This window comes from Bolinopsis microptera, chromosome 3 (assembly GCF_026151205.1).
Source record: "Bolinopsis microptera isolate Bmic1 chromosome 3, MBARI_Bmic_1.0, whole genome shotgun sequence".
Lineage (NCBI taxonomy): Eukaryota > Metazoa > Ctenophora > Tentaculata > Lobata > Bolinopsidae > Bolinopsis > Bolinopsis microptera.
The window spans coordinates 9902960-9924695 of NC_087074.1; the positions used below are offsets into that span (position 1 = coordinate 9902960).

Consider the following 21736-nt stretch of genomic DNA (forward strand, 5'->3'; position numbering starts at 1 on the left):
GCGCGAGCACGTCAACACAAAATTTTTCGCGCCCTACAAACTTCGGTAGACCTTATAATTTGCAACTGAACGCTTGCGTATGTCGTAGTTCAAGCTGCGCGCGCAGTATTTTCATTGCATCATACAACATAAATAATCGGATTAGAAGTAGAAGCTATTTGTACAGGGATTTTCTTATCGATACTATAAATGACTCATCTTTAAAAAACAAGGTCGATTATTATACAATATATTTTGCATATGTGCGTTAAATCGATTCGTTATCATGTAATAATGTGTGTCATACTTAAAGCTAGGAATATTTGTGTATGGATTTTCATTCTAAAACATTGTTTGTTTTTGGAAAGATTTCATCAATTAATGTAACTTGGTACCATATGGTTTATTTGATCTTATATGTTATCGATTTATATAGTTTTACGTTATCGTGTATCATGTACAATGTATTGATAGTTATACATTATTCCAACTCAGCGCGCGTCTTGGTAGTTTATAAACCTACTAATAATTTTATCCCCTGATAAACTCCAAAATGTTATACATCAACGGATTATAATTTCATGGTAGAGTCACATGATACCATGACCAAAATTTTGACAAATGGCTAAGCTCTTGACAAAAATTATAACCTGTAAAAGTCATAAAAATGATAACTTCACAAAATGTGGAGGAAATCATGCTTTTTAAAATTTTTCACGAAAGTTTTTAACAGCATATTGTTTATTACATTTTTTTACACAAGATTTGCATCATGCTGTAATTTTGTTTTCCAATATTTTGATCAAAAATAATTTTTATTTGGATTTCAAAGTACGCACTACGCCGCGCAGTTAGAAATCGTAATTAGGAAATTTGAGATTTAATCAAATTTTATTGCAGATTCCTTATTTTCACATATGAGTCGATATATTGCAGTCGCATCTCTTTTCGTTGTTGCTCACAGCACAGAGCTTCAATGCTCACCGTATATTTAGTTGATAGTAAAGTATTATAGTAGCTGTTTCGTTGCACATTGAAATACAAATATAACTAACCGATCTTGAGAGGTTATTTAATGTAATCGATTTAGTGTTACTGCCTTTTAGCTGTGATGTGCTGGAGACTACTAAAACTTGTTCTAGTACAGAAAATCACAGCGGATTTTGCTATCATGTTACACGTTTGTAGATCAGGATCGAATTTGAGTATTACTCCAATCATTATTTCAATCATGCATTATATGGAAATTACGATAACCCATTCGAGCCTTTTTTAAATGTGTTTATGTTTTTGAAAAAGTATACTACTGTTATACTTCCATGCATTAAATCGTTTATATGGTACGGTAAAGAACAGTACACAGATACTTATTCTTTGATGTCCGAAACACATTCCTAGCTCTAGATCTGCCTTACATTTCAATAATGGCTCTTTCATCACATTTGCTTGATAACTGTCGATTTGTAATGCTTAAAATTGATCCCACTCAGTTTGACTATCTTAGGTTAGCTGTAATATCGAACTCGACAGTAGCTTCCTCTGTCATGTCGGAGATCTCAGGAGACGACTGGGTATTTTGTGTCAAGAAGAGGTTAACCTCCCACTTAACAAGATAAACATCAAATTCATAGGTTTGTCTCTATTTTGATGGTTACTGATACAGCAGTTCATGTGTTTAAAATGTATGGGTTAAATTCTAATTAAATTCGGTAATAAATATTACTGCAAATGTTGTAAACGGTAAGACCATTGTGTATAAGACAGTCAATTATCTCAGGAGTGCCAAACAGGGACCGTTTAATCGAGAGGACTTCTCTGATGACAGAGATGTGGAAAAGACTACGTCCTTCTCTGGAAAACTACAAGGATAAAATACCCACCTTTTTCGGGAAAAAGTCCATCATATGCGAAAGCGAAAGGTAAATTTTTAGTTTTAAACTAATTACAACACTACAAATCTATTACATTTATTGAGGACCCCCAGTGGGAACTAATGCCTCGGTAAATGTAACGACCATTACAGGTTGTATGTCAATGTAAATGGTTGTTGCACGATAAAGTTATCTTAAAGACATCCTAAGGACTATCAGACATCGGTTTTTAAAGCAGTTTACTCCCATCTATCACCTAAAGATTATCAGACATCACTTATCCTTATCCTCCGGAGTGCTACAAAGGTACTGTAATCATTAACTAAATTTCGAACAGTAGCATCTTTTTGTGATAAACTATGTCTAGAATACCAGTTGGCTCAAGACATTACAATCTGAGATATCGAGGGAATTCTGTTAAATTCCCCAGCAACGGCTCTTGTCCTACTGATAAATGTTCAAATTGTTTAACTCTATTAAGAGAGAATGATAGTCTTCGTCGGCAAATTTCTTTTCTCTATAAACAATTATCAGAAAGTGACAGTGCACTCAAAGTTCCCCTCAGCGATGGTTCACTTATCCCTGTGTTGCCCCAGGTACCTGATCACTGTGAACAGTCTATCAATGTTCCCCTCAGTAATAGGTCATCCTCGCATCTTGTTTCTGAGTTAACCCAAGAGCTATCCAAATTAGCAGAAGACAGTGAACATTCAGCAGAAATTATCAATTTGGAAAATCCCAAACACTCTGTAAATGGTGACAATGATGTGACCAACTCTATCAATCCATACCAAGATTTGAGTCGAGGAGTTTTTCAGTTTGTTGACACTGCCAAGTTAGATATAGAAACCCACTATACTCATAAGTTTGAGAATAGGGCAGTTGCATATTACGGGGACTTTCCCTACGCTTACAATGGAGGCTTTCATAACACAAGGCCAGTAGCAGACAATCCATACCTAAAGTCTATTTTAGAACGCTTACGCTCACAGTTCCCAAAATTGAAATTCAATAGTGCTATGATTACCAAGTATAGAAATGGTCAGCAAGGAATTCCCTTTCACTCGGATGACGAGAGGTCAATTTCACCAGGCTCCATGATCTCCACCATCTCTTTAGGGGCTACTAGAGTCCTAAGCTTCAGATCCAAACTTAGAGCTCATATTGCTGACCTCACCCTCTCCCATGGTGACATAATGAATATGACCAGACAATCCCAGACCAGCTTTGAACACAGCCTCATCCAGGACAAGTCTGAAACCATGAGAATAAGCATTACTCTGCGCCTAATTGATGGCAGCGCAACCTTATCTACTCTGTCTGATGTTTCCAGTCAAGTTAAGAACACTGAACCCTCGGCCCCTAAGACTAGATCAATAGAACATTCTGGTAAATCTTTGTGTGTCTACATTAGCTCTAGTATGTTCTCCAAATTAGAGGGAGAAAAGCTATCGTCCAAACATCATGAGGCACATGTATTCAGCTACCCTGGTGCCACAGCCAATGCAATCAATGAACGGTTTCAATCAGATGTAAGAAAAGACACTCTTAATACCAATAATGTGAAAAGCATTGTACTTATGTGTGGTACAAATGACGTGGACTCTATCCTGAACAGCCCTCGCAACATGAGGACTAAACTTCTGTGCCCTGATAGTTTTTCTGGTGATGCTAGAGCTCTTGACTTTACAAACAATTGTATTGAAAAACTTGTACTTTTCCTTCACAAGTGGGCACCTGGAGCTGATATTAAAATTGTTAACTTATTACCTCGGGAGAGTTTCTCCAGAAACAAGGTTATAACTGATATCAATGAGTGTATATCAAATCTGCAAAGAAAATACACCTATGTAAAACTGCTCTCAACCGAGACAAATCGTTTCTTGTTTAGTGATAAGAAAGGCTTTAGAAAATCGTCATTTTTTAGTAGTTATGGAGAGGATAATGTCCATCTCAATGATTATGGCATAGTTAAATTAGCAAGGCACTTGAAGTATCATGCACACCATTAGAATACTGCTGAATACTGACATAACACTCCTACCATCAGTTTTATTTTTACAGTACGACATCCAGACAAATACAACCTGCTTTTATTCTGTTTTTTAGTTTAAACACAACTTTACAACTTTTATTCATTCCATTGTGAATTAATAAGATTCACAAGATGACAAATTTTAATAATGCAGCTGATAGGTTTCACAACCTCTGCATTGGTCATTGTAACATTCAAGGAGGGCTTCTCAATTTAGCTAAAAGTAATGAACTTTCCCAACTTATTAGAGATCATAAATTAGACATACTTTCCCTAAATGAGATGAATCTTAATGATACTATTGACACAGACACCATAAATATTCCTTCCTCCTTCAACCTTATGCGATGCGACAGGCCAAACAGTTCTAGGGGTGGTTGTGGCTTAATGATAAACAAAAAACTAGCTTACACAGAATTAGTTATGGATAGTAAGCTTGATAACATTGAAGCATTATGGGTGAAGCTTAAGAATAGCAAGATCAATGTTTGCTGCTTCTATCGCTCTGGAAATTATTGCAGTGTTGATAACTTTATTGAATACATTCATTTTTGCATGAAAAAATTGAATGGGAAAAAGGTTATCTGGATTGGGGATATAAACATTGACCAGAATAATATCTCATCCACCCAGTACAAAAAATTAGATATGACCTTGAGATGTTACAATCTAGTTCAAACCATTCAAGGGATAACTAGAGTTGCTAAACGTGGAGACAATGTTACCCAGACTACTATTGATGTAATATTCACTAACTGTTATGCAGATTTTGTCCAATCTTCTGTTCTTGATGAACGTATTGGAGATCATCAAGCTATTATGTGTGAGATAGATTGTAAAGTACCTATAGCTCCTAAATTTGAGAAGGTTGAAATTAGAAATCATTGTAAACGTAATGTTAAACAATTCTTAGACTATCTAGACACCTGTTCTGATTACAGTCCACTATTGGAAAGTACAGATGTTGAAGCTATCACAGCTGGCCTTTGTCATCATATTGAACAGGCATATGCAACCTTCTTCCCTTGCAAGACCATAGAAAGGCATGAAAAGTTCATACATAAACCTTCTACTGAACTTTTATATGCCATTAATCATACACATTTTCTTCTAAAGAAATTCCGTAAAAAGAAGGATAAGAGAGACAATGGAAATTGCAATAAATGTGGTACATGTAGCAAATGTATAAAGTGTAATGAGGCCTGGGATTGCTACAAGATTCAGAGAAATATTAGAAATAAATTAGCTAAAACCTGCAAAAAGGCTAATGTAATCGATGATCTACAAGTTAAAAGTGCCAAGAATGATCTTAAAGGGATATGGAAAACTATCAAACTGGCATCAAATATGACCCCTGGTACAACTAATTGTCAAACTATCAATGAGAATGATCCTGAGCTATTTAACTTTCATTTTGCAAATGTTGGATCAAGATTACAAAATCAGGCCCCCAATATTGAAAGAGTTAGTTTTACTGATTTTTTACCTCCTAGAACTTCTAATATCTCATTTGATAGATTCCAAGAAATAAATGAAACTGATATCCTAATGTATGTCGAAACGCTCAAGAATGACAAGGCCTCATATGACAATGTGCCTCTATTTTTACTTAAGCAAGCTGTACCACACATAGTTGAGCCACTGACCCACATTGTCAATCTGAGCCTTAATACAGGTGTTGTACCAACCCTTTGTAAAAAAGCTAGAGTAACTCCCATCCATAAGGCAGGAATGAAAGATGATCCTAATAATTACAGGCCAATATCCATCCTTCCACTTGTAGGAAAACTTATAGAATACTTTGTCGGCAAGCAACTCACTGATTACATGGAAGAGAACAAACTTTTCATCCGGCATCAATATGGCTTTCGGAAAAATCACTCCACAACTTATCTGATGTACGATCTGATGGACGAAATATATATGAGTAAATCTAAGTCTTATAAACCAGGAATCATCTTTCTTGATCTTAAGAAGGCCTTTGACACAGTGAATCATGAAATATTGCTTCAAAAATTGGCATATTATGGAATTGGTGGCATTGCTTTAACCTGGTTTAAGAACTTCTTATCTTGTAGATATCAATGCACTAGGATCAATGGCAATCTAAGCTCATTTTTAGAAGTTCTGAGTGGTGTACCACAAGGAAGCATCATTGGGCCTATATTATTTAGTATCTTCATAAATGACATCATTTATGCCTGTAACCTATCTAAGCCCTTTCTATTTGCAGATGATGGTGCACTATTCTTTGATCAAACCTGCAGAAGCACATTTATAAACATGAAAATAGAACTTATGACAATCTTTAAATGGCTCAGTGTTAATAAATTATCACTCAATGAAAAGAAGACTGAATTCCTATTGTTTGATTCTGTTGACCAACATGATGAAATAACCATTGATTGTAATGAGGTAACTTTCACAATCAAGGAGTGCAAAGAGACAAAATATCTTGGCCTCATTCTAGATAGTAAATTAAACTTCAAAAGCCATGTAGATTATATTATTAGGAAGGTCATGAAGAGAATTGGTGCCATGTATAGAAGTAAAGCACTGCTACCCATTAAATATAGGAAAATGTTTGCCAATGCACTCATGTTGCCACAATTCGATTATTTAGACACGATCTATTGTAGAGCTGGCAAGACAAAACTTGCTGAACTTGACACTCTGTACAAAAAGGTAGCCAAAATAGCTCTCAACGTTCCAAAAACAGAGAGCAGCCTTAATGTTTATAGAGACATGAAATGGTTACCACTCCATCTTAGACGACAACTCCATCTGTCAAATTATATGTTTAGAATCATCCATGACAATTGTCCTACAAACTTTATGAACAAATTTAGTTACATATCAGGAGGTAGTAGGAGCGGCGAAAGCTGCAACCTTTATGTCAATAGATCAACATCACATAAAAACTTTCAATACTTGGGGGCAAAATGTTGGAATAATGTTCCAACAGATCTACGAAATCTGCCCGATGTTAAAAGCTTTAGTGATTCGTATAAGAAACAGCTACTATCATCTATAACAACAGACCCTAATTATACCGTCGACAATTCATATGACAAATTTTACACTGCAATCATAGTCGCCGATAACTAAGTAACTTCTAATTCTTTTAAATCTGAGGCATATATAATTGATGTATCGAAAAGATATTCCCTTTTTTACCACCTTACCATTCTGATTGATTTTGCACATGACTGACATGTTTTAACTGGAGAAGGGGTTCCCACAGTGGTAGTTTTATAAACCACTTTTAATTTATTGACCTATTATACTTAGTGGTAGTTTTATAGACCACATTTAATTTATTAACTTATCATACTTAGTATTTTTTTTGGTGACTGTATCACCCAGTTTTAACATTTGATAATTGTACAGTTTATTGACGACACATTGACTGAATGTTATTTTATATTCTAATTTATATTCTAGATATTTTATTTATTTTACAACAGACGACAACTTCCTGTTTTTTCTTCTATATTAGTTACTCATATCTCTTGTACAGACTTTTTTACAAGGACATTGACAAATGATACTCACATTAGGCATTCATTATTGCATCTAAATTATTTCACTTGCATTAGGCTTAGAAATTTATTCTCTGGTCAACAGATTTCAAATGTTTAATTAATTTGTAGTATGACAGTAAGGTATATAAGAAGTTATTTAATTTTGCTTGGGCTATTATATTGACTAGGTATTGAGGTTTAATGATGATATGGAATTTGAATTCTATATAAATTTACACTATGTGGTTGGGGCATTTTGCATAGTAAATATGGTTACTACTCATATATATCATATTATTTGATTGGTATTCGATTTCTGATTATTTCTCTAGGAATATGATTATTATATCTCAATTTGGCTTTAGGTAGGGTGCCCCGCTAAAAGAACTGGATTCTTCCAGGAAGCATCCCGTGCACAGAGCTTGGTCTACATATATATTAAATTATTAACCATTCATTCTGTATGTGCACGAAAATTTATTTCAAATCGTTTATTTTTGAAAACCCGATCACGATCAAAGCATATACAATTTGGGCATGTCCCAGCCAACTTAAGCCGAAAATCTGGCTTTGAAATCTTTAATTTGAAAACACCCAAAAATGTAGTTAATATACCCCTCCACCATACCAGATCGATTTTAAGTCAGCCAAGGCATAATTACTGCCCAAAAAGCCTGTTCCAAATTTGTCTCAATTCTGTTCCAGAATCCCAACTTCTCTGAAACCAAAATGGAACATTGCCCACAAAGCCTTCAGATAGGGCCACCAAACTTTTCAAGGACACTCCTGGTATCGATACCAATCGATTCTGATCGCCTTCAACTCAGTTTAGGCGATTTTAGGGTAAAGTTCATTTTTGTTCATTTCATGAACCAGGGGATCATTTTGCACTAAAAAGGTTTTTTTAAAGTTGAACAAAAAATGTCACAATTTGATGTGTGAAAATAGTGGTTTCGATGTGAAACTGGATGATTCTTGACGCACCCTATCCCTTCGGTGGAGTATTACATTTCAAAGAAAAAAACTTCTGAGTTGCTGAACATGTTAGTAAACAATATGCCCCTCTACCATACCATATCGATTCCATGCCAGTCCAGGCATAATTACCGCTAAAAAGCATGTTTCTAAATTTGTGTCAATTGTTTCCACCATCTCAACTACTTTGAAACCAAAATAGAAACATTGCCCCAGAGCCCTTTCTGAACATGCTAGGCACACCAAACTTCTCAGGGACACTCCTGGTATCAATACCGACCGATTCCAATTGGTTTTAGCCCAATTCAGGGGATTCTAGGAAAATGTTCATTTTGTGTTCATTTCATTCATTCCATGAACCAGGGGAGTATTTTGCACCAGTGGCTGGAAATGTTAGTACATGTGTCCTTCTACCATACCAGATAGATTCCAAGTGGACACGTTCAAAAAAAAGGTGGCACTAGAGATTGATTTTTTTTAAATGAGTTTTAAAAATGGTCATTGCTCTTTGTTGGTTGATATATCTATCTATACCTTTAGAAATTCGATTAAATTTCATGATCCTGAAATCACGGAGTCTGTAGTGCTTATATCACAGGAGTTATCGTTATTTGTGTGCCAATGATTCAAAAATCACACAATTAGAAATGCAAGATGAATCAACACTAGATAATCTGAAAAGTACTATTCACAAAGACGCCAAAATTGATATGGTGACTATAATGCATGTAAGGAATAAAATGTCTTATCTGAAATTGTTATTGGTGCCAAAATGATTCAAAAATCACAACTTAAACATTGGAAATGAGCCTATTTTGAGCAGTGATTATTGAATCATCTTACGTTTTTATTGGCTTTCTATCATTTTTTAGGGTACAAAATAGTATTAAATAGTATTAAAACCAGTTAATATGATTCAAAAATCACATTTTCGTTATTGGTGCGCTATTAAGTCTCACTATAGTAAGCCTTAAATTAAGTGCACAATATGACAACATATATTCATTCTATGGTTCTTATTATGTGATTTTTGAATCCATGTCTAAGCTTATACCATATTGAAGGCCTTTGAGCGATAATTTTTGATCTGGGTGGTTAAATGATTCAAAAATCACACAAATCTGGCTACCAACTATGTAATTTTCTTTAAAGTATGACAATTGAATCATATGTAATGTTCAAGTTGTAATGACATTTTGAAAAGAAAGGTAATGAATCGATAATCACATTTCAAAAATTCAATTAAGTATTATACGTAACTGATTGATTCATTTGTCACAGTATGGAGACAAAATTATCATGGCTTGAGTAGTAAAAGTACTTGCCTAGTTTAATCAGTTTAAAATCAGTGTTTTGTGATTATTGATTCCACTATTACTCTAATAACGAACTTCTCCATGACCATAAACAAGTGCAGTGTCACAACAAATTACTGCAGATTTACTATGAATACCAACCTGATATAGAGCCAAAAAGTGATGTTGTTGTTGTGAAACCAGTATTTCTGGTACCCATAGGGGATTTGAAATCAACTTATAAATCAAATGTCATTCCTCAAAGTATCATAATCAAACCCCGGGCGAGTCCAAAATTAGAAACCTGAGTATTGATTCATATGAAATATGAATATCTCTTTAACGATAAAATTTCCTGAACCAGATCTGACTCGCTATGTCTGTTCAGACATGTTTGTCTGCCAGATCGTGGTACCTGAGTCCCTTCATTGCCGTGCATTGAAATCACACAATAACACACAAAGCTAGAATCACGGCAAATCGACATTCATCGCTTTTTCATCGGAGTACTAATGGACAGTGTTCAAATGGACAGTGTACATTCCCCTGATACAGCATCATTTCAATACATGCTCATTTATGTGATTTTTGACTCATTATGGCACTTTTAACCATCTAAATTCTCTAAATATTAGTTAGCATGATATAATTGTGATTGATAGAGTTCATTGTTACAATCATTCCGTTGATATTCATATCACATTCATCATTCTAAAATACTTAGTCAGAATTAACCCTGTATGTGATAATTGCATCGTAACTCCACATTTAACCGGTGATTCTTTGCACTTTTAACACTCAGCTATCTCAAAAAGGTTCAATAATCACATTGAGAAGCAGGACACACTCACAGAATGTAAATTCATCATTAGAGGTGCAAGAAATGAATATTTTGTGATTTCTGGCTCATATCTGCACAATTAACAGATATAAAGAGATGAATGACTTTATTATGTGACATTTGAATCTTTTTGGACCACATTAAAATTTGGTTAACTTTCATAGCATACTCCTTGAGATACAAGTATTTTAAAATGCTTCACACAATTTTGGCAGTGAAAAATCAATCTCTAGTGCCACCTTTTTATGAACGTGTCCAAGTCAGTACAAGCATAAATACGGCTGTAAAAGCATGTTTCCAAAATTGTATCAAATGTTTCCACCATCTCAACTACTATTTTCATTTTTGTTCATTTTCCATACATTCCATGAACCTGGGTAATGTTATTTGAGTTTTGATGGCTCTTAGGCCTAGTTTTTACCTACATCCATCTTAGAAAACCGAATTGAGGCTTCCCAGCACTTAAATACAGCCAATGCTTCGATGTGCCCATGTTCCAAAAATCTGGATCCTCAGGAGGATTATTGTGCCAAAATTGGGACATTTTGGAACATTGGTAACATCGGTTCTAGACATGCAATGATTCTCAAACTTGGTTTGAGTGGTCCTAGGACTAATATAAACACTTTCCGACCCATTTTAAACCATTCTGAGCAATTTGAGAAGAATGTTCATTTTCGTTCATTTCTGGTCATTCCATGGGTAGTTTTATACGACTTTTTATGGTTCCTAGGCCTAGCTTACGGCTATATCCATCTTAGAAATCCGAACTGAGCCTTCCCAGCACTCAAATACGGCCAATACTGTGATGTGCCCATGTTCCAAATTTATGAATTCATCTACTGCATCTTCTGATGGCGGCTGGCGCGAATTCGATTTTCGGTAATAAGAACCACATCAGTTTTCAAATTTGAGATATTTTAGCGCGCGGCGCGCGCACTGCGTGTTAAATTTTAAATTTACGCCAGCTAGCAGGTGTCAGATTAACTGGTTATAATTGTGGGAAGTCCATCTATGTTTATTATTAATAATTTTTGGTTGACTATTTATTTTCCCCAGGAAACTTACTCACGTGCGAAAGACGAACTCTAAGAATTGGAGAATAACGGCAGTAGACAGCAGCTAACTTCCCCTGTACTCAACGACATTGAACAATAGACATGAAATGACTCGCTGACCCCCTACAAAGTACTTGTGCTCGGAGGCAGAATTTGGCATCGTTTGGGTCGAGAGATTTCCAAGGGTAATGATACAGTTAAACTGTATAAAAATACCTCTCAAAAACAACCTTCTCCTGGTCGGCCATGTCCCTCATCCTGCACTTGACCCCTGCAGAGGTCACAAGAACATCGGAGCACAAATGAGCGAGAAACGGGGAAGCCTTAGCTTCCGGGTCAAGGACTGCATCACTAGCACCTACCTATTGAACTTATTGATAGGTTTAAAAGTAGGCATCTTCACGCAATCTGCGGACCACCTCCTAGCAGCGAAATACGGATATACCCTCCCTATTACATGCGTTCAACCGGCACCCGAACCACACGCTGTTTCTTAGACACAACTTCCCACTTAAATCAGTGTCCTGTCGCATCAACTGGCATCGGCAAGTGGCGACACTGTGTAGACTCAACCCTGAGCTTGATCAGAATCTTCAGTCACAAACCTGACACCGTTTCGGGGCTTGCAATACGGTTTTCTGTCAGGCTCCCAGCAGTTTCTTTTGGACCACCATCTCATCTGACAATCACCCGAGGATACCTGCCAGAGCTCGCAATTTACGACGAGTTAGCTTATGGCACCTCTGGCTGTTAAGTGAAGTCATAAAGCTCAAACAGCTCTCATCTCCCATTCTCTCTTCCTAGACAGCAGACCTGGGAGAAACTCCTTCTAGCCGGACGTCACGCGTGATGTACGAGAAACTACGGACAGGTGTGTACCTATACTTTTTAAAATTACACATTTCGTCTGGATTGTGATTCACTGCAAAACAAGTCGCAGGTTCCAATTGTAGAACTATAAAATTTTAATAATTCATGGTTGATTATACGGCCTAAGCGGTATACAAATAAAGCGTTATCATTATTATTGCCTCTAATCCTCAGGGTACTCCTACTTGCGTGCGAAAGACAAAGGCAGCAAGAATCGAAGAACAGAACCCCGACCACACTGCTTGTGAGAAATGAGCAGCTCTTGATCTAGGACAAAAAACTTTCTTCTGTTTAATATCTAAAACGTGTTACGTGTGATATTACACCAACTTTTGATTAATAATACGAAACTTTATACCTTATAAAGTATGATATTTAAACACGAAAATTTACATTCTGAAATTGGTATAGTGTTCCTTTAACTGTTCCTTCAACTTTCATCGTAGCTTTTTTCAAAATATTCTTCAGTGCCATCAACAAACAGATTTTTTCATTTGACTGAACTGTGCCATATTTGATATTGCCTCTGTATTTTATAGGGAAAATTTTTTAAATCTTGCAAGTTGATGTAATTAAGTTTTAAGTTAACGTATTATAGATATGTTAACACTAGTTTATGTTTCAGTATTTAAATTGTTTCCATTTATAGTTTAACCGATCCCTGTTGTAGAGTTATCAGATCTTTACTTAGGATAAACAATATAATATGAAGTTCGATAATAATATTAATAAACATTAATTGTATTCACTGTTTTCTAGTCATCAAACTTCAGATCAGGAGGTGACCGGGACATGATTTTAGGCCTGACCGGGACCGGGACCGGGATACAAAATGTGACTTGACCGGGACCGGGACCGGGAGTGAGATTATCAATTTACCGTGACCGGGACCGGGACCAATAATTTCTGGGATTTCTATCTTACCGGGACCGGGACCAGGACCGGGACCAACAATACAATTTTTTCGGGATGACCGGGATTTTACCGGGATATGACCGGGACCAAAACTGGTATTCTCATATTGAAAGCTGCAACTTTCATTTACATTATAATTGAACAATTTGAATAAGTAATAACTAGAATATTAAATTAGAAAAAACTAGAAAAAACCCGTCAATATGGGGCATGGGCCTAATGTACTACACCAATAATGTTCATGTACTGATTACTCAAGTTCACCCTCATTCCTCATATATACCCTGTTTTCACTTAGACAAATTAAATACAAGTGAAGGGTACTAAATATTAAAATGGATAGTTTGAAATTTGTTGCTGTTAACCGGGGTACACAGTAGTGTACAGGCTAAAAAGAGCGTTCACCGGATTGTGTGCGCAATATCTAATTTGTGGAGTGTCCGACACTTTAAAATTGATAAGGAGCGCTGGGGTGAATTCCATCGTACTTTCTCACAAACTCAAAGAAGGCAGGTTTACATGCAATTCTGGTCAAAGTTTGGGCCTTTACTGTCACCAAGATGTAAATCAGATCGAACGAGAAATTAGATCTACTGTCAGTAGTGATACGATATATTATGTGAGAGTAAATCTAAATTGTTTAATTGATAAATTTGAATTTAGTAACTAATGAATTCTTCCCATTAAACTGTTCTTTTTCTTCTATTTGGCTAACACTAATGAATGGAATTTTCGCCCGAGCCCCAAAAGCAGATAATTTTGGCCACTGTTCATAAACATATTCATAAGAATAACTGCGGTTTAACTGTACACTGTAGAACAAGCTGTAGCTAGACTGGTTTTTTTTCTCAGGCAAGCATTTTAACCCTGTGTCTTAAAAGGTGACTCTGAATCAGTGTCCGAAAATGCATCGATTCAAGTTGGTTTCAACTGCCGGGGGCTTTATATTACATTTACTGAGCGGCAATCAGCCTGTAATTCTGACAAATCTCTATTCGGTTTATGAAAATTACAGTCCTGTTTATGAACATTATAGCCTTGACATACGTTGCATTTACTATACTGTGAATACAATCAATAATACTGATAGTTTGTCTATGTGACAATTGTGTAGATAAATTTACAACACGCCGAGTTCACATAACAAATAAGCAAGCATTTTCGATCATCAACGCTATGCGCGCTCAATTCACAATGACCACACGCTTAGTAACCATAACAACGCGCAGTAAGCGCTCGATTCAATTCCAGTATATTGCGACGAGTGTTTACATCACTAAATTAGCTGTAACTTTGTGTGATTAGCTGCGATCTTGCTAATTTTAAGGCGCTGTGGCTAAAATCATCCACCGAACCAACAGGCAAAATTTCAGAAATATCGCACCCAGCGCCCATTTCGACCTCACGAGTAATCAGCTCGCGGTGGGTCAAATTAATATCATTTCCTTTTGTTTCAGTTTGGAAAAGAGACACTGGCAGCGGTCCACTCTACCCATGATTATGGGTTTTGGTCAAATTCAATAAACCGGTTTCAAAGCTTTTATATTAAGAGTGTAGCCTTACCTGGGGACCTCAGGCTATCTGCATGTCCATAAACAGAGATTCGGCGGAATGACAGGCTGAGCGCGGCCCAGTTACGCGATGCACTACTGAGCTGGGTCGCGCCGCGCATTTTCTCGCAACCACATGCAGATTTACTGGGCCGCGCTTAGCTTGTAGGCTTACAACCTACCAGGACGCGCGCCGAGTTGGACTCGTCGACGGTCCTGGATATATGGAACAAATATTTTACGAGTATCACCCGTTAACGCTCAGCCTGTCATTCCGCCGAATCTCTATGTTTATGATCATAATAGCCTGAGGTCCCCAAGTAACAAGCAGATCGGCGAGATGCGAAGGATTGACATCGTGAATCAAGGCGAGGCCCAGTGGTGCATCTCGCCGAAGTTGCGATAAGTACTATTTGATGTGCGGAGCGGCCTTCACCTAACCATGTGCTTTCGCGCCACTTCGGGCGCGCTTGTTTTACAAGTCAAGAAGGCGGGCGCTACTGCAAGCGCAAGGGCTCTGGATAGAGCAAGGAGCGGCCTTTCTCTATCCAGAGCCCTTGCGCTTGCAGTAGCGCGCGCCCGCCTCACGGCGGTAAAAAGGGCTCTAGCCATGAACCCACCCAAAGATTTTGGCACCACTCTACAGTGGTGCCAAAATTACCCGCACCTTTGTCCTCATATGCAACGTGTGTAGCCTTTCAGACATTGATTGCGTAAACGAGGTGTCGTACGTCATCTCAAGATCGGGTGACAGGGGGCTGACCATGCCCAAACCTAATTGATCATTAATTGGGTCTGAGGTCACGTGATTATGAGCCTATGAGGTCACGTGACTATGACGTCACCAGACCTTGTCCTCCGTTTCCCGCTCATTGGACCAGGTGAGCTTGCATGCTTGTGAATGTAGGTGTAACTAAAGCTGTACTGTACTTGTGAAACAAGCGCGCCCGAAGTGGCGCGAAAGCAAATGGTTAGGTGAAGGAGCGGCCCAGTAGTGATCAAGCTTAATTGACGATGTCAATTCATCTCAGCTCGGCACAGTGCATCTCGCCGATCTAGAGAGGTGTCGCTGTGAGAAGCCTCATTGAGTGCGCGGCGCGGCACAGTAACGCATCGCGCTACAATGATCAAGCTACAAGGTCGTAATTCACTCGGCCCGAATATTATATTATTATATACATGATATAGATTCGGCGGAATGACAGACTGAGCGCCGCCCAGTATTTATAAGATTAAGGTATGCAGCAGTAAAACGTTAAATGTTTTAAAAGTTTAAGGGTAATGCTGCAGCGGAGAACAGGAACAGAAACCGTTAGCATTTCCAAACCCTTTCCCTCTACGGCTTCTTACGGAAAATGCTTCCTTCGATTTCGAATAAACAAATTATGGTAGTCTTTTATCTCAAGTGAAAGTTATAAAGCGACATTATTAATATTATGTTTAAACAAGGTAAAGATCAGTACAATAAATTCAATTAAACTTCAAGATAATATCTTAATAATAATCTGACCCCAGTCCCAATTTAATTTATAGTAATATTGACGTAAAATTATATCTGACGTAAATTTTTCAAACGTAAAAACAGAAAATTACACCGTTTATCAAATAAATAAACACAGAAGCAGCTAGTCGAACTTTGTCACGGTGAGAATTTAGAACAAGGAAAACAGTTTTACATCTACTTCTCGCTCAGCTCTTTTAGATGTGCCCTGAAAGAACGTTCAAATGAGACTATAGTTATTTTCTCAATGCTTTACCGGTTTACGGTTACCTGTATTGATTTAAATCGAAAGTATTGTTTAAAATGACGAAATCAAAAATTTCACCAAAATTCGTGGTTCGAATATTGATAGCAGGGTTTTTACTTTTAGACGTATTCTTTTCTCCCTCAGTTTCACAGCAGAATTAATTCAACAACTTTAATTAACTTTTGAATTTCAAGATTTTTGCTTCACTATTAGACCAGTTTGTTCTATTTTGCGAATTTTTTGTTTCGGGAGATTTTTGGTTGAAAATTCCGAGTTTTACAGTATTAGCATAATTTCCGAACCCCACCTGGCATCAGATATCTGTTGTTTCAATCTCTCTTTATGAGAAGAGTTAGTTGCAACCTTGAGAGACTCAGTCCAATACTCCACATCACGTACAATTCCCGCACGGTTCAGCCACACTCGGACACTCTTGTCATTACCACTAGAATACAGGAACTTGCCTGTGTCTGAGAAGGAGATCGCCCTGATCGCATCTGCGGCAATTAGTCACAGTTTAGTTAGTGGTTGAGACTAATGTTTTATTTTGGAAAGTATTGTAGAATCTAGACAAAGGCAAGCATGTGCTGGATGCCCCTTAGTCCTACTATAGAGTACTAAGGAGTAAGGAATTGGGTTTTGTTTACAATCGGACAGTGTATTAGGTTTAGAATTTGGTGGATTAGGTTTAGAATTGAAAGTATGTACTCGACTACTACAGGTTTCCTAAATGGCGGGGTGAAATCAATTAATAACTCTACAGTCTACATTATGGTCACGTGCAGTTATTAGTCCCAAAAGTAATGTTGACCAAGCCGTCTAGTGAATAAGAATGAGAAATTAGGAATCGTTAAATATTACGTAAGCAAGATTTTATCAATTTTAGCCTCCCTTGGCCGGCCCTCCGTGCAACCATTTCCAACCCTCCTCCCTATAGGCGAAATATTTAAACGGTATCTAATAACAAAACATAAGCTACCTGAATGCACCGCCTCTAGGGTATCCATGAGCTCCGCAGTGTCAGCATTATACACGTTAATATTAACATCGGTTGCTATGGCAACAATTTTGCCATCTTGAGCCATGGCTACACGGGCTGGTCCATCTTCTGCGACCGTCCCACAGCAAATCAATTTGGGATCCTCCTTTAATTGCCAGCTTACTGGTAAATATTAAGAGTATTAATATTGTAGAACTTTTAGAATGTTAAGCGAAAAGTCGGTCAGTAACCGAATATATATTCGTTTCAATAGAGCAAGTAGTTTATTATCTTCTTGTCACAGCATTTCAATACTGCAATTTAGTTAAATTGGTGATATGAGAATTCAGCCAAATATATCGAAAAAGACTATCGGATAAATGTGCGAAAAATCGTAATGAACAAGTCTAAGAATCCGAGGACATCCGAAATGCGCCCCAACGGTTTAAGAAATACTCATCACGGGGAAATGTACCAACCGTCAATATTGAAGACACGCCACGTCCGTCTTTAGACACGGTCACCGCCCTCCTTGTATCTCCGCTGAAGCTAAAGGAGTATATTCCCGACTTGTGGCCCGACAAATCCATAGCTGAACGAACCTGAAAATACATCCGAATATTAATCAAAGTTTAAATGAGGGTCCGATATCAGTATCATATTGTGTGACGGATCATACGTACGGTAGTCGATGCGTCCTATTTAAGGCGTGCTTACATGATCGACGTGCAAAAACTTAGGTTTTTTATCATTAGCTTGGGACTAAATTGTGATTTTGGACGGAGAGTGAGGGGGTCAGCAAACGAGAAGAGGATTTTCATGGAGGACCCTTCATTCGTAAGTTTTAGTAAATTAGTACGTCCGACTTCTAAATACATGCCTTAAATAGGATGCATCAACTACTATACCATATACCGTACTTGTTCTGTCTGCCCTGTTCAACTTCCATCAGTCAAATAACCAGTGTAATTTAATTACAAATTACACGACTTGACGAAATTTATAAAAGGATCCGGAGTCCGGTCATGTATTAATGTATTTAAATTACATGCAACGACCGACGCGAAGTAATCAGCTAACGTACGTTTCGTACATAAGTTACGTACGCGACGTACGTACGCGCGCGTGGTAAGAACGCGGCGCGCACCCCATGTAAGTCTGTAAAAAATAAATCGCGCGTTCCACAAATGAAAAACCGCCAATGTGTAAAAAATTCCTTCTTGAACTAACGAGCAATCAGCGCTGATCAATCGACAATCTGCCATGCCACCCATAAATTAGCTAATTTGTCGAAAGCAATCGCTGAACAAATATCAATGAGATTTGGTATATGCTAGAGGCGTTCTTTTCCTCTAAAAGAACATTTCATTAAACCCATTATTGTAATTGGTAACCTCACTTGACATTATGCCACATTAGGAATTCCGTTTTGACAAAAGTAATAAAAACACCGAGTGACCACAAAAAAGGTTAAATTAAATCATTCCCCAAAACCGATCACCGGTATCTGCCCCTTACAAACTTTTTGTAGTTGTTGGGGACCGGCCCGAAGTACCAGCCAATGTTTATCAAAAATATATACATATATACGTATAATAAGTTTTATCTATTCAAAGTAAAAAAACTCACACAATATTAGATATTGTTGAAACTATTAAAAAACTATTAAAATGGAGCTTATTTAACAAGCATCGCTGAGCACGGTTATAATTGCCTTAAGGATTGTAAAGTTGAAATTATCATGTTAATGCACATTCTGAGTTGTAAGAGTGGAAACAGGCCCATGGCTACAGCTAGCTAGATATTTCAAAATTTTGTAATTAAGACTGTTATCAGTCACATATCATCGTGCCGTTGTTGCAGGTGAATTGTTGACTGTGTAACTGAGATGGTATGCAGTGAAATTGATTCGGTGTCAATGCTTGCGGGCGTGCTTATGGTATTAAGACGAGGTTGTTATCAGCATTACGGTTGATGTTGCGCAAACATACCTGCTGAAACACGTTGCTGGTAGCTGATTTCCCGAACTGGACGGCCCACAAGTGAACCTCTGGCGTGAATCCGGACGCTGCCACCATATCGTTACAAGGTGATATTGAGACTTGTCCGTTATTTATTTGGGCCGTGTCCAAAACGTGGAGAAGTTCCCCTGTTTTTGAAACAATATGTTAGGAAAGGAATTTGGGGAATCTCGGGAATTTGAACAGTGTTAAAAATCACTTGCGGGGAAGAAAAGTCCGTCTTATTCTCAACCTTAAATGAGAAAGATAAATATTAAAATATTGTTGCGTTCTTTCTTCACCTTTTAGAGTGTAGATGTAAACAGTGGTAGCAATAGTGCTAACCATTATAAATCGGCCTGTTGGTGAAATGGCCACATCCTTCAAATCCCCTTTAATCTGAAATTAATGATATCAGGTAAAAATTTGGCACGTGTTTCATGTTAAAAACCACGGTATAGGATAATATGTCAGAGTTATCGTTGATGTTTCTAAAAATGAATATAAAATGTTTATTTTTTGTTTTGACTTAAATGAGTTTAAGACTTTAAGAAAAGGAGAGGTCGAGAGTTATTTATTTAATTCATTATTGTTTGACCTTAACTTAGCTCAAGAAATGTTGATAAACTCATCAAACTTAGAGATTTCGCCATGAAATGAAACAAGTGGCGAGCACTTGCTATTGCTTAGATGACTTATTAACTAACAAGCGGGATTATATCTAATCATATCATGCCTCATTAGTCTTTAACGTTAGAGCAGAGAGTTCAGTATTACTATATTATACAACTCAAATCCGAGGTCATATTAGAGTATTAGGTAGCGACAAGAGAAACGCCAATGTTGGACGTGAGGAGAAGTGAGGACTCCTCAAACTACATCAAATTAATTTCTTCTGTAACGTCCTCAATAAATGTAATAGATTTGTAGTGTTGTAATTAGTTTACATGAAGAGTTTCGAATTTCGGCGAAAATTAGATCTTACAATTACAATTAACTGTTGTTTATTGATGTGAACAATCTGTTTTAACCGCACTTGAATCAGCAGATAACATTTATACCTACAACTTAACCTATTGTACAGTATACATTGTTTCACACTTTGTACGACACTAAAATATGTGTTGCTCTGTGGTGTTCTTTAGAACAGTAGAAAAAGAAAGGTTAATCTGTGCTCACAATGTGCAACTATAGAGTTAAAAGTATAGAATGTTGGGAATGTTGGCTATGTATTGGAGTGGTTCCAAAGATAAAGCACTTATCGTTACTATGTGACTTTTTTGTCGTGTTAAGATAAAACAGTATTAAACTCATTAGATAAAAAGTACAAATTCGTTTGCCACTTTTCTCCTAGCACTTCTGCAAAACTGCTACAAAATAGCTTTGTGGTAATTGAATCACTTGCATTAGCCTCGAAGACAACAAATGTGTTAAATTGTGCGGAACGACTGTATCTAACATGTAGATGATTCTTTGTTTGAAGCCAATCAACTGAGAAGATGTTGGGTACTCATCCCCTTAAATATACAAGTCTTTTGAACGTGGTAATGAGATGATCAAAAATTGGCTAACGCTTGAGATGAGGACTTTGTTTCCAAATCATTACAACAGTAAATAAATAAAGACTAAAGAGTTATTTCAACTCTATTTCAAACTTTGGAATAAACTATCCAAAACTGCGGTTTTTAAATAATTGTTCATATTATTCAAACTTGGTGAACACTTTGTATTTATACAAAGTGTCTTATAAGACACTTCAAACTTACATTTCTGATAGTAAGAACACACGTAGCTTCATCTCCCGCCTTCTTGCCGAGTCTGTATATCGCTACCGAGTTGTCGCTAGGCAACAACACGGCAACTGCTTTACCGTCCGGTGATATGGACACGGAGGTTGGGATGTTGTCTAGCGGGATCCGGGTGTACCTGGTGGTCACGTGATATGTTAGTACGGGTGTACCTGGTGGTCACGTGATATTTTACTCCGGGTGTACCTGGTGGTCACGTGATATTTTACTCCGGGTGTACCTGGCATGGTGGTCACGTGATATTTTACTCCGGGTGTACCTGGTGGTCACGTGGTATGTTAGTTCGGG

General features: G+C 37.3%; 2 protein-coding genes and 1 long non-coding RNA gene across 17 annotated transcripts in view; 1 reads left to right on the plus strand and 2 right to left on the minus strand.

Moving 5' to 3' along the window:
• The window catches only part of LOC134812281 (uncharacterized), a 112713-nt gene that overhangs the window by 66322 nt on the left and 24655 nt on the right, over positions 1 to 21736 (minus strand). The gene's annotated exons all lie outside the window — the stretch shown is intronic.
• LOC134812303 (uncharacterized) lies at positions 1484 to 13181 on the plus strand. Of its 2 annotated transcripts, none has more exons than XR_010159913.1 (4): positions 1484 to 1610; positions 1757 to 2156; positions 11580 to 12449; positions 12623 to 13181. It is a non-coding gene; the product is annotated as an uncharacterized LOC134812303 (long non-coding RNA). The 2 variants fall into 2 exon arrangements; XR_010159912.1 differs by having other exon boundaries at positions 1757 to 1898.
• LOC134812292 (transducin beta-like protein 2) overlaps positions 16499 to 21736 on the minus strand; it is a 29897-nt gene continuing 24659 nt past the window's right edge. The window contains 8 exon segments of the mRNA XM_063819667.1: positions 16499 to 16622; positions 16969 to 17158; positions 17641 to 17823; positions 18120 to 18143; positions 18146 to 18242; positions 19632 to 19789; positions 19943 to 20039; positions 21407 to 21566. Of these exon segments, the coding sequence (XP_063675737.1) occupies positions 16592 to 16622; positions 16969 to 17158; positions 17641 to 17823; positions 18120 to 18143; positions 18146 to 18242; positions 19632 to 19789; positions 19943 to 20039; positions 21407 to 21566 (940 nt within the window). The 3' untranslated portion in view covers positions 16499 to 16591.